The 26,419-nt window shown below is 46.4% G+C and overlaps 1 protein-coding gene across 2 annotated transcripts in view; it reads left to right on the top strand.

Moving 5' to 3' along the window:
• The window catches only part of TOPBP1 (DNA topoisomerase II binding protein 1), a 1,370,800-nt gene that overhangs the window by 364,095 nt on the left and 980,286 nt on the right, over positions 1 to 26,419 (top strand). For both annotated transcript variants that reach the window (XM_069648712.1, XM_069648711.1), the window contains exon 13: positions 22,214 to 22,425. In XM_069648712.1, the coding sequence (XP_069504813.1) occupies positions 22,214 to 22,425 (212 nt within the window). The remainder of the gene's footprint in view (positions 1 to 22,213; positions 22,426 to 26,419) is intronic.

The following is a 26,419-nucleotide window of genomic DNA, read 5'->3' as shown; positions in this document are numbered from 1 at the left end:
GTAGACGGCTCTATGGATGCCTTTTGGCAAAAAATCGAGGCATTGGGCAAAGCATCAGGGCTCAGGGTCAACTACTCTGAATCAGTAGCCTTGGGTATCAATATTACACAAAAGCACAGAATGGCACTGGCAATTAAACATCCCGTTCCTTGGGCTGAATCCCGCATCAACTACCTGGGGGTCCAGATCCCAAACAAAATAGAGCAAGTATATCAGTCTAATTTCCCACAGCTATTCAGGGAAATGCGCAAAGACCTAGAGTGCTGGCCCAAACAAGAGTTGTCTTGGCTAGGGAGAATAATAGCCGTGAGAATTAACCTGGTCCCAAGACTAATGTACCACTGCTTAGCCTTCTCATTCACTATCCCCGAGGGAGAACTCCAAAGCTGCAAAAAAGTATATTGAAATTCAAATGGGGTAGGAAGAAACCACAAATGACCAAGCGAATCATGCTCCGAGGTACAAACCCGGGTGGGCTGGAGGTGCCTGATGTCTGCAGATACTGCAGGGCAGCGCAACTCACACATGCCTTTGTGTGGCAAACGACCACCAACCCACCCCAATGAAAACAACTAGAGGAAGCTTCGAGCCCAGCCCTGCTTGCAACCCTCTCACACATCACAAGACCTCGAGGCCCCCCAAACGCAGGTCCGTTAAAATCCACCAAAAACGCTATAGAATGCTGGAGAAATGCAGCCCGTAAATAGGTCTGCAAGGGCACTCTGGGCCCCTTATCCCCGATCTGGAACAACCCTGATTTCTCCCCCATCTCACCCTGGAAGGTTTTGATAAGTGGTGGGAGGGGGTTGTAACCCAGGTAATAGACTTTTTTGTCAGTGGCCCCGCTCGAACATTCAAAGAGTGTAAAATGAAATTCTGGATCACAGAGGCCGAAATATTCCAAAACGCACAACTCAGGCACTGGATGTCACACGGTAACACAAGGACCCACAGAGAGAGGGACCTAACTGCACTAGAGCGCACCCTAACATCATCAGCCCCCAAGGGAAAAGTCTTGACCCTATACAGGCTTCTCTGTAAATTCAACCCCAATAAAAAAGAAAATGATCTTCTTGACCTAGGGCTGGAGGAATGGGCCGAATATGGGCTCATTAGCACAAAAGCTCCAAATGCGTTGCTAACAAGGAGGGGGGTGGTAAAGATGTGCTATATTTGGTATGGAACTCCAGAAACGCTGAACAAAAGCAACCCAGCAATATCACATCAATGTTGGAGAGGGTGCCCAACCACCAGCTCACTGTCTCACCTACTATGGTCTTGCACAAAGACCAACCGGTTCTGGCGAGAGATGCTGGAAAAGATTTGCCTAATCACGGGGTTGACCAGCCCATGGGATCCGGGAATAGCTCTGCTGGGGGACACAGGGGAAGGGGCATTTCCGCTGACGGGGGCGCCTGTCGGACCTATGCACCCATCTACTTACAGCTGCTAAAATCACTATAGCACTGCTGTTGAAGCAACCAGAAGGCCCGTTGCTTCCCATTTGGTGGGCAAAATGCTGAGACACAATAGTCGCTGAGAAAATGACCGCCTTCTGCACGGAAAACACAAATTCCACTGCATATGGGTACCCTTCCTAGACTATTCGGAGCAATATCCGGGAATAGCTCACCAGCCCCATGTAACCTGATGGATCAAGAAACATAATTAAGGGGGACAACTCAGTACTACAGCCCTCATAGGACCATCAGCAGATCAATAAGCTCAGAAAAAACTTGAAATCAGTCCCCTGACCGCCCCACACCATCACACGCTATGATCTGCTTAAGCAAAGAGCATCTATGCAATTTTACCTCTGTGACTCACTTGTTGGATTCAATACTCCTGCACCCCTACTAGGCCCTATGTCTTACATACGTTGCAACAGTATGCGTTGATGTAACCACTGTGAAAATATTCAATGTTTTGTTGAAAAAACAAAAAAAGATTTACGGTAAACTGCTTTTAATATTACTGAAGTTTCCCAGCCTGACGGGGACATTTCATAAGCACTAGAGTCATCAAAGATACCAATGCTGGAGGACAGGAGTTACAGGCAAGTAACGTGTTCCTTTTGTCTGGGTTTCTGGACTGGTCAATGGGCTAGTATTTTCTTTTAAAGGTGGTGAGAACTCATCTGAATTGGAGGAGGGAGAAGGCAAGCCCTAAATGTGAAGTGCAATAGGTTTGGTGCCTATTTGGAGAAAACATGTTCTTTTGTGACTTTCCACCATTATAGCCATGGCCTGACTGGGGTTGTCCTCTGCCCTCCAAAAAGGTCAACCTTGTGGCCAAAGTAGTGTGACTGCTATTCCATAGTTCTTAGTGGGTAATGCAACAGGCCTTGAACTGAATATTTGCCAAGAGGGGAACACAATGACATTCTTTTAAGATGGATGGTAGGTATTTGTGTTTTTATATAAAGCGCTTTCACCAGAAAAGATGAGGTACAAAACCATGTAGTACAATGAGAAGATATACAATTGAGAGAAAACAAGATCAGGCATGACAGGTCTGAGCTAAGCAGGTGAAGTTTAAAACAGAGTGGAAAAGATGAAGCGAGGGGGACAAACATACGTCGAGGGAAGAAACTTCCATAGTTTAGGGGCCAATAAGGAGTACGAACGGAAACGAGATTGTGCACAGGGAGACGTTGAGCAGACAGTAACAACTAATTAGCAGAACAAAAAGACCTGGAGGGTATATGAAAAATAGGGTGGAGCGAGACCATGTGTGCTTTTGAACACAGTGGTAAGAAAGTGAAAGAGTATATGATTAGCAAGTCAGCCAAGAAAGTGAAGCAGCGAGGAGGAAGCCGACAGTCCCTCTTCATTATTTTCACATCTGCAAATGACCGTCTCTCCATCTGGACCACTGTTGAGAAGTCAGGATAAATGTGAATAATATTCGATTCATAATGCAGTGCTCCTATTTTTCTGACCAATTGCAAAATCTTGTTACAGTACATATAGTTTATCAGTCGTACTATGAGCGGCCAATGACGCGCTCCTGGTTTTGATCTTGTCGCTGGCGTTCGATGTGCTCTTTCGATCACAAAGGCATTATCGAAAACCGGGTCTCTGAAAATCTTCCAGAGCAGGCCTTCTATCAGCTCCTCCATTAGGCCTTGTCCTATCTCAGCGGGGGGGCTGATAATTTGATTGTTATTGCATCCTAGAATCTAAATCCTCGCATTTTTGCAGGCCTATCTTTAAACATTTGGTCGTTCTGGCTATATGGTTTTTAAGGACTTGAACGTCGTCTTGCACCATTCCAATTCTTTTTTCAGCGTCACTCACCCTTGCACTTTCCTGTTCAATTTAATTTTAGGCTTGAGGGAACCAAAATTCATAGTAATGTTGTCCAGTTGGTTATTTATTGAAGCAAAACTGGTCTGCAGGCTGTCTAATATCTGGAGCAGGTTGGGGGTCTCCTGCCCCTCTGTTTCATTCGTTTAAACAACTGGCTCTGTTCGAAGTCTATTGGTCTGGCATGTAAATGAATCCATATTAGTTTTTTTGTCCCTTCCCCTGGCCTTAGTCATGGTGAGACCGTACTTATTTTTAGTTTTGCCAAAGTGTGCTCTGTTACTTCGTAGACCCACACTTCAATCCGGTGACATTAGTCCAAAGCACGTATTTCAATTTTGTATGGAAAATAATTTGATGCAATCCTTTATATAGCCTCCTGGTTTTGGAGAGGGTGCACCGCTCGGGTTAGGAGAGCACACTTCGTTTTCCAACGCATCCGTCCGTTCTAGCCTCAGCAGGCCTCTTCCTCGCCCCAGACTTCGTCACAGGGCCTCGTACGGCTCCCCCATCTGCAACGCGAGGTTGAATGTGCTGCTCTGCGGTGTACAGGGCTCAGCGTGTGCTCTACCGGCTCTCTGCTGCCATGTCCTCCTTTCCAATCTGCGCCCAGCCTCGCCAGTGCAGTATCGATTCCCCTGCTCAGCTCCATAGGCTTGGGACGGTGGGATCTCTCACCCCTCGATTCCGCAGCTCAGCGTTTTATCGTGCCTTCCTTCTCGCAAGACTCTCCAGTGGCGGTGCTCCTCTTGGCTTAAACTTCCCACTGTACTATATTGTGTAACTGTAGTTCCACTCCTGCGATCCTCTCCACATGTTCTGTCTTCTCTCTGGACCTTATTACTCCACCTCCAAAGTTTACAAAGGCAACAGACTCTGATTAATGGGGGCATACCACGGATATGTCGGGTGGCCGTAACAGAGGATTAGAAATAGGCAGCCATCTTGTAGGCTGCTCAGCTGCGTCCCCAGTCTTCAGCTAACTTTTGGATGTTTTTCCCTATGTAGTCCATTTAGCTACCAGGGCAGGGGTACTACTCCTAAAAGGATTGTTGGTGGTGGCCACTGTTTACGTTAATTGGGGTGCACAACAGTGCAGTTTTCTTTCACTGCATTGATAGCCACTTGCTCCCAGAAAAGTAGTATCTGCTGTGGCCTGGATGCTTCCATTTGGGTCTTATTGTGTTTGAGGGCAGAAACAACCATTTGGTTCTTCTGCCTAAGCGAGCTCTAAATTTACATCTTACAAAGGCTCTGTTTTGTTTGTTTGTTTTGTTTATTTATTTATATGGCGCACCTTACCCAGGGGCACCAGGGCGCAGGCAGAAGATAATTCGAAGCTTACAATGTTGCGGCAATATACACAATGAGGTAATGATAGAGATAACCAAAATTACAGGATAAGAGATGTACAAATCTTCAAACATACAAAGTCAATATCTAGGCAGGGGTAAATAAACAAATATACAAATATGTACAGGGCTGTTAGAGGCGGGTACTCCTGAGAAAAGTATTCCGGCTTACAGGATTACAGGAATAGGAGGTATGGAAGTGTATGCAAATCTTCATACAAATAGGTCAATATCTATACAGGAGGAAGGTGTACAGATGTGTGCTGTAAGGGCTGTTAGAGGTGAGGGCGAGGTCACGGGCAGGGTATCACTATCTATACCTAGGTATAGAAGGTGCAGCTACAAACAAGGGTTGTTGGAGTTAAGGTGACTGATGAGGTGTTTTCTAAAGTGTAAGTATGGTTGGTCAGCTCTTAGGTTATGTGGCAACGAATTCCAGAGCATGGCAGCTTTCACCGGAAAGCTGTTCCCACCAATGGTGGAGAGTTTGAATCTGGGAATTATCAGGCGGTTGGAATTGATAGTTCTTGTTTGTCTGATGGAGTACTTTCTCTTTACCTTGTCCATCAGGTAGCTGGGGGCGGCATTGTTGAGGGCTTTATGGGTTAGGGAGGCCAACTTTAATTTGATTTTGTTGTCTGTGGAGAGCCATTTCTGTTGGCGTCTAGTGGTAGAGATATGATCTCTCTTATTAATGCCGAGGGCAGCTCTCAAGGCGTTATTTTGCAGGATCCTTATGTGACTGGGATCTGGTTTAGGCGTGATGAGGCTGTAACAGGTGTTTGAGATTTAAATGGTGCACAGGTGTTGATTAGGGGGGGGTTTGGTGAGGCCTTTTAGAGGTATTTTAGGTGGTATATTTGGTTGATGGTATTTTTGGTATTGCGTGGTATAGAGGTGAGCCTAACGGGTACTGCCTGATAATTGTTCTTGTAGCGGGGGTCACTAACGGTAAGCAAATACTGGACTTGGTACACTCTAAATGATGAAGCCCTTGCAGTATTTTATTTACAATACCACATAATGCCCTTTTGGCTTGCATCTCAGAATACATTTATCATGTACTTGAAATAATATTCACTTGGAGCCCCAGAGAAGTACTCACTTCACAGTGATCATTTTGTTTTCTTTTTTTACCACATGTGATAAAGGAATTAGCGCCTGTGGTAAAATGAATTTACCACCCACTATGCATCAATCTGTATGCCAAACCAAGAAACCTGAACAATGAATAAGTACACTGAGGCTATTCCACCTTTTTCTTGAGAAGTTAAAATATGCAAACTACTGAGTGACATGTCCAATGCACAATTTCCACATTACATTTAAAATCTGTTTCAAAGATGAAAAGGGAGCATTATAAGCGCAACTCATTTTCAGTTACTTTTCCTGTGATGAATGATGGGCTTCAAAATGCTCTGCTGTATAAAACAAAGCCTTTCCTGCAATGGTTATCAAAACATTCTATTTGCGATAATGCCCAGAGTTCTGGCAACATTAGCATTGAACTTCGCAACTAATCTTGGCAGAGCACGAGCTTCTGTCACACCTGAATTTTATCGGATTGAGAAACATGAACACAGCTTTCTACGTTTAAAATATACAGTACAGCACCTAAAAACTAAATTAGTTACCCACTCTACACTATCTGATCACAAATCATGCGCTCACGCTCAACTCAATTAAATGAACTCCCCAAGAATAATAGTTGACCATCCGTGTGTCCTGAACTGCTCACGGCACCAGCCTAGCTGCCGGACAGATGAATTCTTTATCTGGTTCACTCCCTCAGCGCTTGGAAAGAGCCCACAGAGTTCTCCTCCAGCCTTTCTGCCTTTTTCTGGCACACGCTTCTCCCAGGGTCAATCAAAGATTAAGAGTGCCCGAGACTGCAAACTCTTCTGAGACAACTCCCAGCCCAGGAGACCGAGAGAGAGCATCCTCCCTCCTGCCATCCTTTTAAACCCTCCCTAAGCCTGCCCATAATGTAAATATTACTTTCATAAAATATAGGAAAGCCTGCATCTTCCAGTCAAAACATTCCATCAGAACCACCTCCCTTTGTCAAAAACCACATGCATTATTTCGAGCTGCATGGAATGGCAGCAACCCAGATGAGAGAGATACATTTCCCTTGCACTGCATTCCAATTTTTTTTTAACTTAACAGTGGCTCATTTCAAGCCACATGAGGACAGCAAAACAAATCTACTTTCATGTTTATTCTTCCTGCATTTCGAATTAACTTAACAATCTGCACCAAAGTTCGTACACAACAAGCATGAACTGATTTGCTGGGACTGTTAATAGGGAATGTTATAAGTTAGACGGATAAGGTAAATTAGTATATATTATTTTACTTTTACAAATGTTTATAGTGCTTAAGCCCACAGGCATCAAAGCGCGAATATAGATGCAATAAACAACAATGAAATTGCCAGATAAAATCCAGACAAGAACATCGTCTGGAGAGGATGGAGCCATCTCAAGCAAAGAGCAAAGCCTTCAGTCTTTTAAAAAACGCAGAGAAACTCTGCTCTGCGCAGAGATTAGCTGGAAGCAGATTCCATGCCCTGGCGGCCTGCACAGGGAATGACCGACCACTGACCAGTTAGTTTACCTCTGGGACAATCGGTCTGAAGGTTCCGGCTGACCTAGTTGAGCGAGAGGCTGGTTGCTGATTTACGCACTAGTTCAGATAGCGAGGGGCTAGACCAAAGAGACACTAGTGTACCAATGTGTTCAATTTAAACATGATTCTGGCTAAAATTATGATATCTCCTGTAGCTCGAAACATGTTCTCTTTTAGGGAGATTACTTACAATGCGAACAGAATCATTTTGTAAGACCTGAAGCTTATGCAAATTCTTTTTGCTGGAACCACAGGGAAGAGCATTACACTAGTCCAATCTAGGCATGATTACTACTTTCGCAAGGGTTTCACAATTTTGGGGGGGAAACATAAGGCCTCACTAGCCGCAGTAACCGCAGGTGATATTGAGACTTCTTACCGGAGTGTCAGCTCCCAGGGATGCTTCGACGAAGACACCAGGTGGTTTTACCTTTTCATGCACCCTAATCTCATGTTCCTCGATTCTAAAGCTCGAGAAGCGAGGGTCTAACTTTACTCGAGCCTAGGGGGAGCCAAAGATCAGAAAGTCCGTCTTTGAGCTATTTAAACATAGCCAGTTAGTGGTCATCCAATTCTTAACCACACTGTAAACATTCTGGACTTTGTCTAGATCAAACAAGTAGTCACCTGTCAGTTATATAAGGATCTGAGTGTCGCCTGCGTAGTTCGCAAATGCAAACCCAGCGTCTTCCAGTAATTTGCATTGAGGGAGAAATATATATTGAACAGGGAGGGAGACAAGCAAGCACCATGTGGTACACCGCACGTGATCCTGGTCTGCAGAGATGATGCTTTGTCCATGACCACACGGGACATGCGGTCACCTAGAAAGATCTGAACCATGTGGTGGCCTTACTGGAGCATGCAGTCTTACGTCCCACAACAATTCAGTCCATGACTGTGATATGGAGTCAAATCTATGTTGTGCAGTATCAACATATTTTAGCTGGCATGTGCTTTATGTATTCACAGTAGCATAAGCCTCACACATGAGTCTCTCACTGCTCGGTTCAATTGGTTTCAAAACATTCTATTATCACAAATATAATGTTTTGAAACCATTGCAGGAAAGGCTTAGTTTTATGCAACAGTGCATTTTGAAGCCCATCATTAATTGCTGGAAAGTATCTGCAAATGAGCTGCGCTTATTATCATCCATTTTCATCTTTGAAACGGATTTAAAGTGTCATGTGGATATTGTGCTTTGCACATGTCTTTCTGTATTTTGCATATTTTAACTTCTGATAAAGAATCGAAGAAAAAGGTGAAATAGCCTTGGTGTACTTATTTAGTGTTAAGGTTTCTTGGGTTGGTCCACAGATAGATGCATACCGGGTGGGAAATTCATTTTACCGCAGGCGGTAATTCATTTATCACATGTAGTTAAAAAAAAAAAGAAACAAACTGATCACTGTGAAGTGAGTTCTTCTCTGGGGCTCTAAGTGAATGATACTATTTCATGTACATGGTAAATGTATTCTGAGATGCAAGCCAAAAGGACATAATGTAGTATTGTAAATAAATACTGCAAGGGCATAAATTCATCATTTAGAGTGTGCCAAGTCCAGTCTTTGCTTAACGTCATTTATTTATTGAATTGGTTTTTATAACACGCCTTATACCGTACCTGAGTTCTGTTTGGAAGCGCAAATCCGGGAATCGAAGACCAGTGCATTGCCCCTCTGAACCCGGGTCAACTGGCTCCATATTTTGTGTTAGATGTTGCTATTGGAGGGTCCTTACTCAAACTGTACTGCCGTCTCTTTTGCCTCTCTTGGTGAAGCTCTGCCTCTTTTCATCCAGATGAAACCTGCAGGTAAGTGGAAGGGCATAATATATAATTCATCCTGACTGTTTTTATCGAACCGAAAGATGACCTGGCCTTTGGCAGGACTGAGCTCTAGGAGAACTCCCTGCTTTGTCATCCGCTAACAGCGTTCCCCATCGTCTCAATATGATTTCATGTACATGTTTTCCCAAAAAAATAACTTTTCGAATGCAAGCATTTTGTGAGCGCAGTTTTAAAAGGGTGGAATCTAGAAAGACAAGAAGGCAACCTTACAGTACCTTGTTTTAGAGTATACTACTCTAAACCGTTATACTACAGCATTTGTAGGCCTGAGGTGTTCTCTTTGAGTTAGTTTGTGATCAGTGTTACCGGTGCCTGCATCAGGGAATGTGTTTAAAGCTTACTGTTACTCGTCCATACTGTACGGGCGTCCCTCACTAGGGACGGGAGACTGAAACTTTTTCACCAGAAAAATCATCTTCCCCTTTAAATTTAGATGCGTGCAGGGACACGACCCTGGGAGCATGCCCTCCCCTGGCTCCACCCACCGGCACCACTCCTCAGCTCTCTTTTTCATGTCAACGGGAACAGATCGCTTTCACCAGCGCACCCGTGTTAGGCCTCTGGCCTAGTAATTACACGCGCTCTTCCCTGAAGAAGTATTCTTGTGTTCTTTTTTCTTTTTAGTTATGTTTTTCTTTTTAATTATCAGGTACTGCTTTGTCCTCTGGAACCACGCTGCTCTCAGGCGCATGTCGACGACAGCAGGTTTCAGCAGGTGTCCAGCCTGCAATGGTCCCTTCCCAACGTCTGACCCCCTCTGCCTCTGCTGCCTTGGCCCAGACCATGGCTGGGACGGCTGCACCGCCTACAACGCTGTTAGGCAGAAACCTGTGCAGTTCCCTTAGGGACCACTGCAAAAGATTTAAGACTACAGGTGTTGGCAGTAAACCCACTTGGTAGCAGTCTGTACCACCCAGATTTACCTGGTAGCTGTGGCTGAGCAGTCAGACTTCCCTCAAGAAGAGTTAGGCAGTATGCAAAGTATACACAATAGGTACCCAGATACAATAATACAAGCAAACACTGACCAGAGCTTTGGTATCAAAGTATATAATTATTTATTTAAAAACACACAGTTTGAAACACTCCAGTACTCTTATTGTAAAATATTCTAAACACAGTTACTATTGTAATATACACACCCCTTTGTTTCCTATCAGATAAATCCCAGTAAGACACCACTTATTTTCATACAGAGGTGAGCGCTTAACTAGATTGCACTCTGATAAGTTTGTGAGAAAGGGGGGGAAAAAGACAGAATATGGAAAGGTACACCACTCTAACATTCAGGAACACTGTTAGCAAGGCAGAAGAGCAAAAGTCACTGGTGAGCCAAAGTCCAAAGGCTGGGCCCACTCTTAGAGAGAGCAGAGCACAAATGCGCCCAAGATCACAGTTACACTAGGCTTAGAAAGTCTTGCAGAGGGTTCAAAAAGAGTTTAGAGAGGCTTAGGAAAGTGTAGCCAGGGTGTCCCAGGCTAACCCAGGTTTGAAAGCCGGGGGCTAAATCTACCCCGTACAGTCGGTAGCAAGGGAAGCCAGGCGGGAAACGGTACCTTAAGTGGGATGGATCCTCCAGCGGTGGCAGTTGTTCCTGGTAGTGGGTGCAAGTTGCGTCGTCGTCCAGGGGAAGAGAAGATCTCGACTTGGAGGAAAGATGAAGGTCGTTGCACTACCAGGGAAGAAACCAGCCGCGGAGTTTTCCGGTTAAAGGTGGTACCTTTGTTTTGCGGGCGTGGTAAAACGTGGTATCCCGGTTGCCGGGGTGCTTGGCACAGGCAAGGTGGCCACGAGGTACGTCGGAAAGGCGAATAGACGGTGAATCTGGTTATCCCCACCAGTCAAAGGAAGAAGACTCTCCGGCGGGAGATCTCCTCTGTCGTTGGGAAAAGTGGTGAGGCAGTCCAGCAGGGCTCCACCGGTGGTGGTGTCGTGGCAGGTCGGCTCAGCTTCTCCCTCATCGGATTCTTAGGTCATGTGACGACCTCTGAAGTTCCAGTCCCCAAAGCCCTGCTTTTATGCAGCAAACCCCCATTCACTCAGCCTAGCTGTCACTCAACCATGCTAAGTGGTGAGCCGGCCGGCTCACCACTTGGGCCAATCAGGATGGAGTGCGACTTGAGTTGCCTAGGCAACTCAGTCCAGGGTGCCTACATTTCCCTCCACCCTTCCTAAGTATCCCAGACAGAGTGGCACCACTTTGGAGGGCTTCTGTGGAGAAGCCCGCCAAAAAGTGGAACAAAGGGCTCGACTTGGGTTGGAGTGACAGAAGAGAACACAAACGCCATTTTAGAATCAAGTTTTGGCAAAAAATACCAACCGGAGAATTAATATTAATTAAATAAACCGGCGTTATGTTCGAGCCTACCGTAAATATTAAAGATAGTAGCCTAAAACAATGGGAAATCCCATAGGAAAATATTCGCGTTTGAATATAAAAAGTAGTATCCACTGCCACCAGCCAAAACTAGGTCAGGTGGGACGGCGACGTGCCCTCTCGACTAGCGGACCCCGGGGCAATTGAATTGCCCCAGCCAGTACGTCCACAATATGATGGTTTGTACTGGTTCTGTTCAGAATTTAAGACTAGTAAAGTCAATGGTGACTTTACATGCCCTGGGAGACAGTAGTCAGTCCCAGGGTATGGCGTCTATACTGGGGGGTCACTATGACACCCCTGTGTCACTGCACTGAGGGTGCTGTGTAACACACATCACAAAAACACATGAAGCCCTATGGAGTAAAAGACCCCATAGCCCATTAAACACATCTAGATTCAAAGAAACGCACTCAAATCATGCCCAAGAGTGAGGGTAAAAGAGTCTCACTCTTGGCAGGAGAAAAAAATAAACCCCAAAAATCGAGCAAAGCTGCTGGGGGACTCACTAGGTTAGGAAATTCAGCCTAAACAGAGAATTCTTCCTAACAAACGCCTTGACTCAGCATGTGCTCAAGAACAGACTAGCCAGGTGGCGGGAGCTCTTCGGAAGATCGCCCCCAGAGGACCTCAAAGCGTTTGTGAAGCAGAGCACAAGGCCCAAGGTAGGTGCCTGGTTCTCCTCCGCACCCCACAGGGGTGACTCCTTCCCAAGGACGCGCCCAAGCGGGAGGGACCCAACAGGTCCTAAAACCAGCAACAGCACTGAGGCTGCTCCAGCTACTGGCCACCAGACTGGGGGGTGAGGTGGGGTCGCAAGATCCTACCGGCGCTACCGCTGAGGGGGTGCAAGGCTCTATTACTGGGTGCTCTATTACTGGGTCCCAAACCGAGGGGCTACGTCCCAACACCTGACCCATGTCTGAGGGGGCACCTGCATGCCACACTACTGGCACCACTGCCAAGGGCACTCTGCCTACCAGGTCCTCTCCTGAGTTCCAGGGTAGGCCTCAACCACTACTGATCAGACGAGGCAGGGGAAAGAACTTTCAGGTGGGATTGATCAACCCCTGTCACTTGGTCCACATCTTATACATCTACTTCTCAGGGCAGGTATACTTCTCCCTATACAAGGAGTCTGGGCACACACCGGACACAGCAACCTCAGGGCCCGACCCCTATGCCTGTACCATCAGGCACCCCTGCAGCCTGTGAAGACGGGTTCTTCGAGAATTTCCTTGCACACTGGAGATCACCACAGATGGGTACCATCCTCAGGGACGTGATCGGGGACATGCCCCCTTCTGTACAGCTGCAAGCACCCACGGCCACACCACCCCGGGTTCAGCTCCGCCCCCAGCTCCTATGCCGGCACCAGTCACGTCAGCCCCGACTCCCACACCTGTACCAGTCAAGGCACCCCCCAGCTCTCCCACCTCAGCAGCCTCCGGCACTGATACTCAGCTTGCCACAGCTGCCTGCGCCCAGCACTCCTCCGGCTCCCCCGGACCAGCAGGACCCAACAGTGGACACAGACGAGGAGGAGGACCCGAATACTCCATAGTCAGCCAAAGCTTTTCACAAATGGCTGGCGGGTACTGGATACGGGAAAACGGTAGGGGGCCCCCTCTTATTGCCAGTGCACCCCCAACCACATTCCTCAGTGATAGCAGCAGCATCACTGTACTCCAAGCCACAATCTTCTTCAGCAACTTCGGCCTCGGCACTCCTGGCATGGAGAAAAAGATATTGGAGGCGTTTGGCAAGAAAATGTATTCCAACGCCATTCTCCACCTCCGCCAGGCCAACGCAGATGCCATGTTGGCAGCTGTCAACCAGAAGCTCTGGTGGAAGATCACCAATTTCTTCCTTGAGCTCCCTACCCATTACCAGACCCGCTTCAAGGCTGAGCTGGCTGAGGCTAAAATTGTGGTACAAGACATAATGGAGTCTACGGTAGCCCACATGGACACTTCAGGTCAGGCCATTTGCATCACCATCGACGTGAGGATGGCTTGGCCAAGGGCGGCAAAATTAAATCCAGATGTGCAGGAACGCATACTAGACCTGCTGACGGGGTGGGGAGAGGCCTGCCCCCACCCCCTCGACAACGGAGGAGGAACTCGATAAGAAAAAGAATAGCTTGCAGACGGCAAAATCTTTATCGATCCTCACCAAGTTCACTCCTAAGACATAAAGCCGAACGCACCAGCGCTCGGACAAGGGTCGATCATTCAGAGGCTTCAGAGGATTTCAGGAGAGACGGTCCAGGCAACCAGACAGATCCCCTAGCCAGCACAGGCGCAAACAGCACAAGGCGGCTAACGAAGGTTTTTTCCATTCCCCCCCTACACAGACCAAGCCTCAAAGGGGAAGAAATGATGACAGCCCCATCCGGATCCACGAGTCTCCGGTGGCGGGAATACTTGCCCTGCTGGCAGACAAGGGTCATGGATCCATGGATCCTCTCAGTATGATATAGTTTATTTATATAGTGCTTATACACAATGTGTTTCAAAGCGCTTCAAGGCAAGGGTGGGAACAAGGAAAAATACAATGACATTTTTACAGGCCATGAACAGTAAGGATGTGAAATTAACTATCGTACTCGGCCTGATCACATTTCAGAGAGTGCAAAAGCTAAGACGTAGATAAGGAAGGGAGGGGGGAGAGTGGGAAGGAAATAGAAAGAGACAGGTGACTACTGTACTAGGTCTGACGACATTTCTGGTATAGTTGGAGAAAAACAAAAGGTAAGGCAGAGGGGTGCAGAACGGGAGAGGAGGAACAAAACAAGAGACTATCGTACTAGGCCTGACAACATTTCAGATGGTGCTGGAGGGGGGAGAACAAATAGAGGGATGGGGGAGGTTGCTATCATACTTGGTCCATGGACAATTCAGATAGAGTAAGTGCATAGAAGAAAGTAAGGGGAGGAGATAGGAAAAGGGAGAGGAGGAGAGAACAGAGAGTACACAGTCAAAAAGAGTGGAGAAGCAAGAGGGAGAGCGAATACAAATGCAGAAGTCAGTAGTAACAAATAATGTTGCAAGCCAGGATACAAGAAGAAGTTCGGAACAGCATGATTCAGGGCCACCATCAGTACAAGATGCAAAGGAAGTCCAGCATGAGAGTTGAGAAAGGGTGACGCACCGTAGTGTGCATCGGCTTCCGGCTCCTCATTCCTTCTCCTCCTCCTTCCTCCCCTTCGCTCAAGCAGATTGGTACATCAACTCTGTTGGCGGAAATGCGCTCGCTGGTAGGGAGCCAGGCCGTGCAGGAAGTTCCAGCCTCTCAGCAGGGCATGGGCTTCTATTCACAAATTTTCGAGTTGTTAGACCTTTCCACCTTGAACCTTTCCCATCACCTCTAAAAGTTCAAGATGGTTACCCCAGCCTTCATAGCAGAGACATTGTGTGCTGGAGACTGGATGTGCTCCCTGGATCTGAAGGATGCCAACCCACACGTCCCAATTTGAGAACCCCATCGGTCCTTCCTGAGGTTCAGGATCATGGGTTTTCACTTTCAATACAGGGTCCTACCCTTTGGACCCAATTCGGCCCCCAGGGTCTTTACAAGGCTAATGAATGCAGTGGCAGCCCTACTCCGAGCGCAAGGCCATCATATTTACCCATATCTAGACTGTCAGAGCAAGATCTGCGGAGGCGGTCCAACATACACATCCGCCTTCATGGATACACTATACGACCTGGGATTTTCTATCAATCTCAAAAAGTCACAGCTGGTGCCCATGCAGAGCCTGAGCTTCCTGGGACTTATCTGGGACACAAGCTCTGAGAGAATCTTCCCCTCCGAGGACAAGATCACGGCCATCAAGAGAGCCACTGGGCATTTTCTTAGCAGATAAGTGACCTCCATATGGTGGTACCAACACCTTTTGGGAGTTATGGCTGCATGTCTTCTTACAGTGCCACATATGAGGCTCAAAATGAGGCGGCTGCAGCAAAATTTTTCAGGCTCCTGGAACCAGGAGAAGGGTTCGCACACGGAGCAGGTAATCATGCCACAACAGCTCCACCAGAATCTGATCTGGGAGGTGGGGAGGGGAGTACAGACAACAACCTGCGGATAGGCAGGCCCTTTCGGCAACCAACACCTCAGACCACCATTACCACAGACTCGTCTATTGAGTGATGGGGAGCTACCCTGGACAGTCACAGCGTCTATGGAGTATGGTACCGGCAGGAGCAGCTGGCGCACATCTGGCTCGAGATGATGACTATCTGTCTTGCTCTCAAAGCCTTTCTACCTATTATCACCAGCAGGATGGTTCTCATTCAAACAGACCGCTCCAACTTCATTTTGAGAAAACCTACATACATCCACATTTGATTTGCCAAATCGCTTCAAGATTTCATTGGTGGGGAGCAGATTGAATCTCAGTCTCATGAACTGAGTTCTATACCATGAAGACGGAAAGAGCTTTAAGTACCCCGGGGCCTTGTACCAAATGCCTTATGTTCTTTACTCAGTTCTGTTGCCACTGATGAGAATTTCTCTCCTCTAGAGTTTTTATCCAATCTTGCTCCCATATTTTCCCTTTAACTTTGTCTAGGTTGGTCAGTAGAAGTTCAATGGTACAAACTAATGACTCTCGTAGAGATCTACAATGGTCCTTCCACTGTACCAAAACACCAGGTCCATCCCACCCAACTGCCGGCTGAGGACTTCAAATGGAGGTTCAGGAGGCTCCATAATGCATTTGCAAAATTGTGATAACGCCTTCCAAGCTGTGTTGGTGTACAATGAAACAAGCCCTAGCTCGTATCTTATCACTGCAGTAGCTGCCATTTTGGGCAGCTTGAAGAGCTTTCTCCAAAAGGTTCTCTCCAAAGACGCCCACACAAGGCGTGAAAAGAAAAGCTTCCATGCCAAAAGTCCGGACCGGAGAGACTTTGGCCTCAAAAAAGGTGACGACCGGATCAATTGAAAATTTGCCACATTTCTTATGAGCAATATAGCTTGCAATGTCATCATAATGTTCTTATTATTTAGGGCCAAGCACCTTGGATCCGTTTTCCTTCCTGCTGTTAACAAGTGCACCCAAAAGAAGTCTGTGCCTTTTGTTTCTAGTAAAGGTGTACTTTCCAGGAACCATTTTTCTTCCCGAGATACCCTTCTTACAGTGCCTCCCAAATATGAAGATTTTAGTCTTCGCTGGATTAACCTCTAGGCCGTTCTCCCTCATGTACTCTGCAAAGCGTTCATAAAATGCTGGAGCCAAATAGCGATCTGGTCCAGGAGAACCAAATAATCAGCAAATAGAAGTCTGCCGATCTTGTTTTTGTCAATCCCGGGGGGGGTGGGAGCATTCACCCCATCCAACGCAATGGATATGTCTGACAAAAACAGGTAAAAAAGGGTCGGCAAGAGGACATCCTTGTTTCAGCCCCCTTTTCGTTGCAAAGGGCTCAACCCGATTTTAACTTTATCAGAATACAGTGATCTAATTGCTGGTAACAGTTTTTCAGGACAGCTCCACGCCTCCATTTTTCCCCAGAGCTTCTCCCTGTCTGCACTGTCAAATGCCTTTTTGACATCTACAAAGGCCTTACATATTCAAGACCCTTGTTCCATAGTTTTGCCCTTCAAGATGTTTAAAAGGATCAAATTCCAATCCGTCCCCACCCCTTTTATAAATCTGGCTTGTCTAGGATCAGCTCTACCAGCAATAGCTATCGATTTATTCAGTTGGGATAGCAGGAACCCCCAAAGATCTTCCCCAGCATGTCCAGGAGTGCGATAGGGTGGTAATTTTCAGGGTCCGCCCTATCGCCTCCCTTAAAAATCGGGACAATTACTGCAGACTTCCTTGAATATGGCATAGTCTCTGATTTCATGATTTTGATTTTTAACAGGGAGTAAATAAAGCCCACCTATTCTTCGAGCGCATCTTTCAACATCATGTTTGTGATGACGTTGGGCTGGGGGCCCTGGATATATTAGCCTTATTGATAAGTGCAAATAAGTCGCGCTCATCAAAATAGAGACCATCCCTCTCCCCCCCTTTTCTTTGTTATTAACCAAAGATGGCCCTTCCTTTTTTCCAAAGATGTTCTCATAATGGGCTAGCTATTTGTCCTCTGACACCATGTTAGACCCTGGCATCATTTTCCCAGTTCCCAGCTGATTAAGCAAGTCCCGTGTGGCACGTGTGTTTTTCCGCTATCGTGGCAAGCATGGCCTCCGAGTCTGCCTGTAGCAATTTGGCTTTGTGAGCTGCTGCCCAGTTCCTGCACTTTTGCTTTTTCAGTGCGAACAGTCTGAGTGTTATCCCCTCATTTCGTTTTAGAGTTCCTATATCTCTTCTTAAGGCGTTTTTCTCTTTGCCATTTGGACATCATAAGCATGGATATGTGATCTTCCCCTGCATTTCGAAGAGTTATTTATTACTCTGAATTCATGTAGCAAATGGGCATAGTTCACTTCCTCCTTTCTCCCCACCAGTTTTTCACAATTTAATTGTGGGGCTGTTATGTCTTCCCTCCTTAGTCTCAACCTGTTGCCTCTATTGGAAATCTCTAAAGGGAACTTCCAGAGTTCTCTACGTGAGGGGGGCACAATTTCTTGTATCAATAATTTCAAGAAGGAATGGTCGCTATATTTTTTTGGGTGGATTCCTAGAGAAATTACCCACTTATTAAGGTTGGAAGAAACAAACGAGTAATCCAGCGTGGAGGAACACACCCTGTTTCCGGTTAACCACCTCCTTCATCAAAACCCTTGACCATGTGTAGGTCGCAGGCTTCCATTAGTTCCAACCACTCCAGCGCCCTCTTATTTCTAGTTCCATTAGCTCCCGCTGTCTCCTCCAATTTATCTCTCCCACGAGCCAGGCAAGGCACATTAGGATCCCCACCCACACAAATGAAATCAATCAAGAACCTACTGTGGAATTCATTGATAGGGGCCTCAATAGACTGCAATTGCCAACGAGTCAATCCCCCTTTGGGTTCCAATAAATATGTATAATGGGCAGCCAAATGTAGCTGTCTGGGCGCAGCCTGCCCTTCTGCCCCACAAATGCAGGATTAATGTAGGAACTATAGCCATCATAAGCTGGGGAAATTGATAACCAAGTTTCTTTTAAGCAGAGGATGTCCATTTCTCCCGAAGTGATGTCCTTGTCCTTTGCCAAATGTCAGAACCCTCTCGTGTTCCAAAAGCCTATACTCCATCCGTGGGCTTGTTGTTAGTTCACATTGAGGTCTTCACCCTTTCCTTTTTGGTTCCTTCTCATTTTGAATCTCTAGTCATCTTGTGGAAGGGAAATCTTTTGCACTCCAAAATGCTGTTTTTCAAACGTTACTTAAAGAGGACCCTCCCATTTGTACACCCGACCAGAGGATATTGCAGACGTGCACTCTCCTTGTGTCGACTGGGCCTCGCTCATGGACCGTTTGTAAAATTCACTTTGTGTCTGCTGGACTGTTTTTGGGTTTACTCTGAAGTAAGCCCTGTAGCTTAAATTATCTTTCTCGTCCCGGGAGTTTCGTTAAATCAAAGCCCCATGGCAGCAATAAGTGAGATTGACTAAGAAGTGATGATTTAATGGATCTAGAGTTTAGATGCAGAATCACAGTCTGTCAACTCCTCATCCACAAAGTCGACAATTTTTATGTCCTCTGAACGAAGAAAATGAAAGTCAGGAATGTGGTGAAATAGCTTCATTTCATTGGCTCGATTTTAAAATCAGCCCGTCCTTAATGTGAAGCAACCTATCTAGCCTTAGCTTGAGAGGATGCCTCTTTTCTGCTTGCTCGCCAGAAGCTCGTTTTCTGCATTTTTCAAATTTGAAAAAAGTCGACAGATTGCTCTTTCAACCCTTTTCCATCTTTGGTACATGGCCGCTTCATAACCCCTTCTATTTTCCCTTTGGGCAAGGCAGAGGAGAGCGTATTTTTGAGGGTCATTAGCCTCCTTTGATCTTCCAGTGAAACTGTACTCCCGATCTATTTTTATTTAAGGCCACAAAAAGTGTTAGGGAATTTATGCCTCAAGGAATTCCCATACGCAGGTCACTACGGTTCTTCCTCGTTATTGTGGCCAACATGTACCGTCCATAGGGACATGTTGGGGTCAGCCTATCCTTAGAACCTGAAATATCTTCCATCAGAGGTGGAGGGGAGGCCACCCTTTCTCTGATTTTCAACTCCCCAGTCAGCTTGATCTGCTCCCGCAGCCTCCCATGGAACACTCTTTCACTGGTGATGAAATTTGCTGGGGGCGCAGTAAGATTCCTTAAGAATGCCAGCGAGCCATCAGATCTCTTCTTTGGCTTATTAGCTATCGTGGGTTTCACTTTGCCAGCCGGTGGATCACCCTTATAGGAGGCCTCTAGTCATTTGTGCTTTTTCCTCCTTTGGAAATAGGAAAGGAAACATTTCCCCCAATTGAGGTTTAGCAGATGTTTCCTTATCAGCGAGTTGGACCTGAACCTTTTTTCCCCCATATTGTATATCTCTTTGAAGATTTTTTTTCTTTCCTGTCGCTAGGTCTAGGAATATAGAGGCTTTCGAGTCATGGGTTCCTTGGATCTAGCTGCTGACTCAATAGGGGGGCCCTGGATGATCTCCTTTTGCACGTTCATTGAGCCTTGCCTGTTCCTATAATCTGTCGATCTTGCGTGGGGGGTGGGGGGGGGTTGTTAATGGTTGATGGTAGGGTGGCCAGAAGATCCAATAGACACATAGACGTCCTTCGAGCCTTTTCAACCTGAATGGATGCCTTTACTTGAAGTAGTTCCAAAGGGAATTCAAAGGTGCTTCTTTTCCTCCCTTTCTAATTTAAGTGCAGCTGAGAGGTTTTGTTGGATTCGGTTAGAACACTCCGTTTGAAGTGCAGGGAGGTAATAATATTCTCCATATAAATCAAGTTGGAGTTAATAAGAGCCAATAATGTAGAGTGGTCCTTCCCATTTCCATTGTAGAAGTCGTATAATTTCAAGAAATCCGACAAGCTTGTTATTGCAGCTAGCAAGGAATGTTGTGTATTAAATACGTTGGAATTAAGGATGGATGTAGGGCCTTTCAACGTTCTTGGCGAGAAAACAAGGTCTTCAAAAGAGGAAATGGAGGACGAGACCTCAATTGGTAACTTGGACTCCCTGCTAGGCTGTACTATCCGTGTCTCTTTGCTCCGTGACTTCAGGTTCATGAAAACGATGTGTTGGCTTACTGGCTCCAGAGTAGCCTAAATGTTTTCAGCCCCCATAATTGACCCCTTACCTTGGGATAAATTATTACCTTCCGTGGTGCTTGGTTCTGTAACTCGGACCTCACAGGTGGAAGGCTCCTTTAAAACCAAGGCTAGCTTGACATCTGGATCAGCACTTTTGCCCTTGACCAAACCTGGCAACTCTGTTGAGAGAAGGCACTTGATTGCAGATGGGGATAGCAAGTCCCCAAGAGGGGCCCCTTCCAAGCCCAAAGCAACTGATAATGGCCGTTTGCTGCATGAGGCCTTCAAATCATGGACCTCTTCCTGCCTAGGCACCATCGAGTCCTGCATGATCTATAGTGGGCTCAATGGCCCCTCTATAGTGTTACCCCTGCTTTGTTCAGGTGCTCCTAAAACCTTCAGGATGCCCGCATCCGCTAGTTCTAAAATATTTGTTCTGGGCTTAGCCTCCATCACATCAGCCAAGTCCTTTACAAGGTGGAGCAAACCAAGGGCTAGTTGGGCTTTTTATTACAGTCGGCATGCAACCCCTTTTTATGGTGACTGATCCATTCTTCCTTTTTTAAGGCCAATGTACGCCTGTTGCATTCAGTTCCTTGTTCCACAACGTTAGGCCAGGCACAAATGTTGGCCAGCTGGTCTGGAGAAGGAAGCTTTAATATGGGATCCTGAACAGCATAGGACTCAAATATAGTAGAGAAAACCTAGATGCTAATGTAGTTCCCACTAGTTGCATGCAGTTGTAAGGCAAAAAAGTTCCCTATTTAAACAAGACGATGGCATAATAATCTAACTACACTATTATTCTGAAACATGCAACGAAATACAAGCAATGTATACAATTGTTGAAATGTTTGACATTTCTAAAAGCAAATGAATTCCTATCAGGTACAGATTATGACAATGAAAAGGACAGGTGTCATGAGTTGTGTGTCTGCTTTACAGCAACATATATGAATCTGAAGGTTGCCTGCTGCGCTTAGAGCTTCTTGCGTTCATTGATCAGGGTAAAATGGGAAACAATTAGGTGGACATGCTTCATGTTGGATTGTTTTAAAATATTTCTGTCATTTCTTTTTAAATGTTTCTGTCCATTATTGACAGTTATTTCCTAGAAAAGTAACACATGTTTTAAAAGTATAAGAAACTACGAAAGATGCAGATGCTGGATAAATAAATTTACCAGTAATTAACCAATTCTTGTTTCACATAAGAAAACGGCATTGGTACACTGTTCGGTCTAAGGAAAAACCAAGGGCTTGCACATGTGTGTAATCCAGACTTGAGAAGAGTAGCTTATAATAAAGACCTTGTTGGTTTAAAGAAAAAGAACATGTAATCATGGATAATAATTCACAGATGTCATAGCCTTGGGAGTGGTATCTGGAAAAGGCACAGGTTGAGGTGAATAGAAAAGAAAAAAGTGTTATGTTAACTCCACCACAGCCGCTCTAAATGATATTTGCCTTTATTTTTGTTTTTGACCTTGCAGAGTGCAGGAATATTTTGTGCGCAAAGACAATCCAAAGAAGTCAATGTTTGCCAGCACCCACTTGGTTCTGAAAGAACCAAACGGCTCCAAATATGTTGCAGCCAAAAATTGGAACCTGCCAGCTGTAACCATTGCTTGGCTTTTAGAATGCGCCAAAACTGGAAAAAAAGCAGAAGAAAGCAAATTTCTCGTGGAAGATGCTGATGTCAAAGGTACCTGTTTTTAGCACTTTTCCAAATTACAATGTCCATTTGTTAGGCTGAATCCCCTACCTGTATTTTTTGGAGCTGATGCTACGTTCTTAAATCTCAGTACGCAGGTGTTCCTGTAGGTTTCTTGGCTCACTTACAGTTAAATGTGGTTGAGGGATCGATTATAACTTCCAGGAGGGGGAGTGTGATAGACAAGAACACAGGGTAATACATTATTAAATATAACTCGTAAAAGGTAGGTAAGAATGTTTGCTCCGCTGTAGGTAAGTACCTCTTGTTTAAAAAGTCTCAAGTCTTTCAAGGCAATGCTCTTTAGTCCCCTCCCTGTTATGGTTAACTGCGGCTTCGGGGGCAGGTAGAAATCATAGGGTGCCCCTTGGGCTTGTATTCATCAACTGCGATTTAGCTCACAGTAATAGTGGAGGAGATGGAACGGTTTCTGATTGGTTGAGCTGAATATTGATCACGATAGTGTGCGCTCAGAGTAGTTCCACATTTACAGATGGGGCCTGCCTTGTGAGCCACTTGTTTATTTTAATATGTGAGCCCAGCAGTGAGAACCCACGGTCGTATATCTTTGGCAGTTTCGAAATGCAGACAATTAGGGTTTGAGTCCAGAAAATGTAAGCGGTCAAAGGGGGTTGCTGGTCTTCCAGTTCTTCAGCATTGATGTCTGATGGTTGTAGGTGATAGCTATGCCAAATAGGAATGCTCTTAAGCCGCTGGAATTGCAGAAGAGCCTTAAAAGAACTACTGATTGAACTGGGATGCAGTAAAACAGTCTGATTCAGCAAATTTACATCTGTTATCCATCAATAGCAGTTCGGTTAGGAGATCTACACTTCTGAATACTGGTGTTCATTTACTTTTTTTCCTTAGCTTTCGTTCCTTAGCAGCCTCCATTCTCAAACAGTGTTTGTTGCTAGGATGCCATAGGTGCATGCCACTCACCTCTTCATTCTGGGTGTTAACCAGGAACATGCAGCAAGACTTGCTTGATGGCAAGGGATTTGTGTGCACGTGTTGCTTGGCTGTACCTGATCTAGTATTTCGAAGGGATTGGGTCCTCCGACGTATTTCTTATCTTTGATAATACGTTTCCAGCTTGCTGGCCTCGGACATTTTTTCTGTAGAGGGCGCTGCGCGTCGACGTCTGCTGAGTCGATGTCCCTCGACGGCCACTGTATCGGCGCCGACGTCATTATGCCCATATATAGCCACGCGCTGCGTCCGTTGCTCAGTTCCGTTTTTCCGCGCTTCGTGGGGCCTCGGAACGTCGTTGCTCAGTTCAGTCAGGATAACTAACTATATCTACTCGAATATACCGTATCGTTCTCGATGGCTTCTTCATCGGAACCGACGACGCAGTGATCCAGCTTCAAGAAATAATGACATTTTTTTACCGCAGTCTCGATAACGGATCCACACAGGATCTGCTTGTGGTGCTTAGGATCCAAGCACCATTGTTCGGAGTGTGAGGACTGCATGTCCATGACGGCAAACGCCTTGAAGGAGCGCAAGGGGAAGCTTGAGAGAGGTAAGTCAGTCAAAACCTCCTCGAAAGTTTCGTCCGCTGAGTCGAGGCATTCGTCTCCTCGCCGTCGAAAACATTCCCATTCTAGATCTCGAAGTAGCTCCCACCATTCGTCGAGATCAAGACACTCAAAAAAGAGACGTCGAAGGTCCCCTTCCTCGTCGTCTTCTGTGTCCCCAGAAAGGGTCTCCTGTCCCTCTAAACACAGTTCTCAAGCTGAGTGGGAGGAATTCAGAAAGAAAATGTTAAGCGTCTTCGAGAACGCGGCCTCAACCCCCTCGAAGACAGCGGAGGGTGATACCCCGGGTGAAAAACCCAAAAAATCAAAACGCTGCGAGTCGCAGCACCATTCCACCCGAGAGCGCCATGAGCCATCGGGTAAGAAGGCACCATCTTCGACGCCGTCGTCGAAGATTCCTTCCAATCACGGATCGGCGCCATCGACTCCGTTGTCGAAGGGTTCCTCGACGCATCGGTCGATTGACTCGACGCCATCATCGACGCCGACGTCGATGAAAGAGAGGACCAAGGCCACTCCACAGCCAACGGTGATTCCAAGGGCCTCCGGCACGACGCCGAGACCGTCGCCGATGCCCTAGAGTAGGATCCCGATCCTCTCGAGTTCTTCAAGACCCCTTCCAGTTTTTTCGACGCCGTTCTCTGCGCCTTCGAAGCCTGTTACATCGGCGTCAACGACATTGACGTTTTACACGCCCAATAACGACGAGTTTGGCTCCTTCTGCCTTAGAGATGGGTTTTACACCATTTCAGAGGTCAGAGTACCCTGGACTATCTTCAATTTATGAAGAGGGGGAAGATTCTGACCAGGAAACATTCGGGTTACAGAGGACCACACTGCCTATTTCAGAGGATTTCACCTCTGAGGAAAGAAGGCTGAAGGACCTACAGGAGTCACTACATGAGGCAAGTGGGCTGGACACTTTCCCAGAAGTGGAATTTGTTAAGCTAGACCCAGGGGATCATGCCGAAACACCCTATAGAACCCTGATGGCAAGAATTATTGAATTTATGGGTTGGTCTGCGCCTTCACCTGTTTTTCAACAGGACAACCTAACAGATATATTAGACAAAGGCCCACAGGAGGACCCGGTGGTCCCCTTCCATGCAGCCTTACAAAGGAAAATTGCATCTAATTGGGAAACTCCTGAAGTTATCCCTGCGGTCAATAAAAGATTGTCAGCCAAGTATAGGGTAGTGGCTGCTGACCCTGAATACTTATCAAAACACCCGACCCCAGAGAGCCTGGTGGTTCAAGCGGCAACTTCTTCTAGCAGTAGGACCGCTTACCCTACTGTCCCACAGGATAGAGATGACAAGAGGTACGACTCTATGGCGAAGAAAGTCTTCTCTGTCTGTAGTATGGCGTTGAAGTCCATCAACGCCACCTGTACGCTCGCCAGGTTCAGTCACACACACTGGGAGTGTGCTTCATCAGCGGCTGACTGCATACCCGAAGGAGAGGAAAAGGAAGCCTTCCTTAACATTATTAAAGATGGCAAAGATGCCATGTGTGAATCACTTCAAACTGGCATCGATTCCGCTGACAGTATCAGCAGGGCCATGGCGGCAAGTACAACAATCCGCAGGCATGCGTGGTTGCGAAAGTCGGACTTGGCTCCAGATGTACAGGCCAGACTTTTGAATATGCCCTTTGACGGCTCTTCATTATTCAGGAAAAAGGCTGATGACAGTCTGGAAAAGTTAGACTTCTAAAGCAGCAGCAAAATCTTTAGGAGCTGCTATCCGCCAAACTCCTTTTCGCCCCTCGGGAACCTCTGGGAGAGGAAAGTCTGTTCGCTATTATTCCGCATTCGGGAAAGGCAGAGGACAGCCGGCTCAAAGAGGCCAAAGGAGATCCACCCGAGGTGGACGGGTCAAAAGTACTAAGACCGCAGCAGCAGCAGGTGCCTCTTTACCCTCGGCATCTGCATCAGCCGCCCCCAAACCACTCTGAGGCCTTCCCACACAATACACCTGTAGGGGGCAGGTTAACTCACCATCTGACGGAATGGCAGGCTATAACGTCAGATGCTTGGGCATTGGAGACAGTTGCCCAAGGTTACTGCCTACCCTTTCTACACATTTCTCAGTCATCCACCGGGGAACAGCTCTCTAAAGGTTCCAGATCCGCTCCTCTTGCAGGAAATTATAGACCTGCTAGAGAAAGGTGCTATAGAGCCGTTACCTGTAGCGGACAGAAACAAGGGCTGGTACTCCCCCCTACTTTCTCATACCAAAGAAGGACGGAGGACTGAGACCCATCCTGGACTTAAGCGAATTGAACAAGTTCCTCAGGAAGGACAAGTTCAAGATGGTAACTCTCAGATCCTTTAGGCCCTCCAGCTCCAGGACTGGCTGGTATCTCTGGACCTTCAGGATGCTTATTTCCATGTGCCAATCCATCTCAAACACAGGAAATACCTGAGGTTCGCAATAGGT

The sequence above is a fragment of the Ambystoma mexicanum genome, chromosome 2q (assembly GCF_040938575.1).
Source record: "Ambystoma mexicanum isolate Mex_15411 chromosome 2q, UKY_AmexF1_1, whole genome shotgun sequence".
Classification (NCBI taxonomy): domain Eukaryota; kingdom Metazoa; phylum Chordata; class Amphibia; order Caudata; family Ambystomatidae; genus Ambystoma; species Ambystoma mexicanum.
The sequence above is the reverse complement of the archived record's forward strand: the minus strand, read 5'-3'. Positions and strand labels throughout refer to the sequence as shown.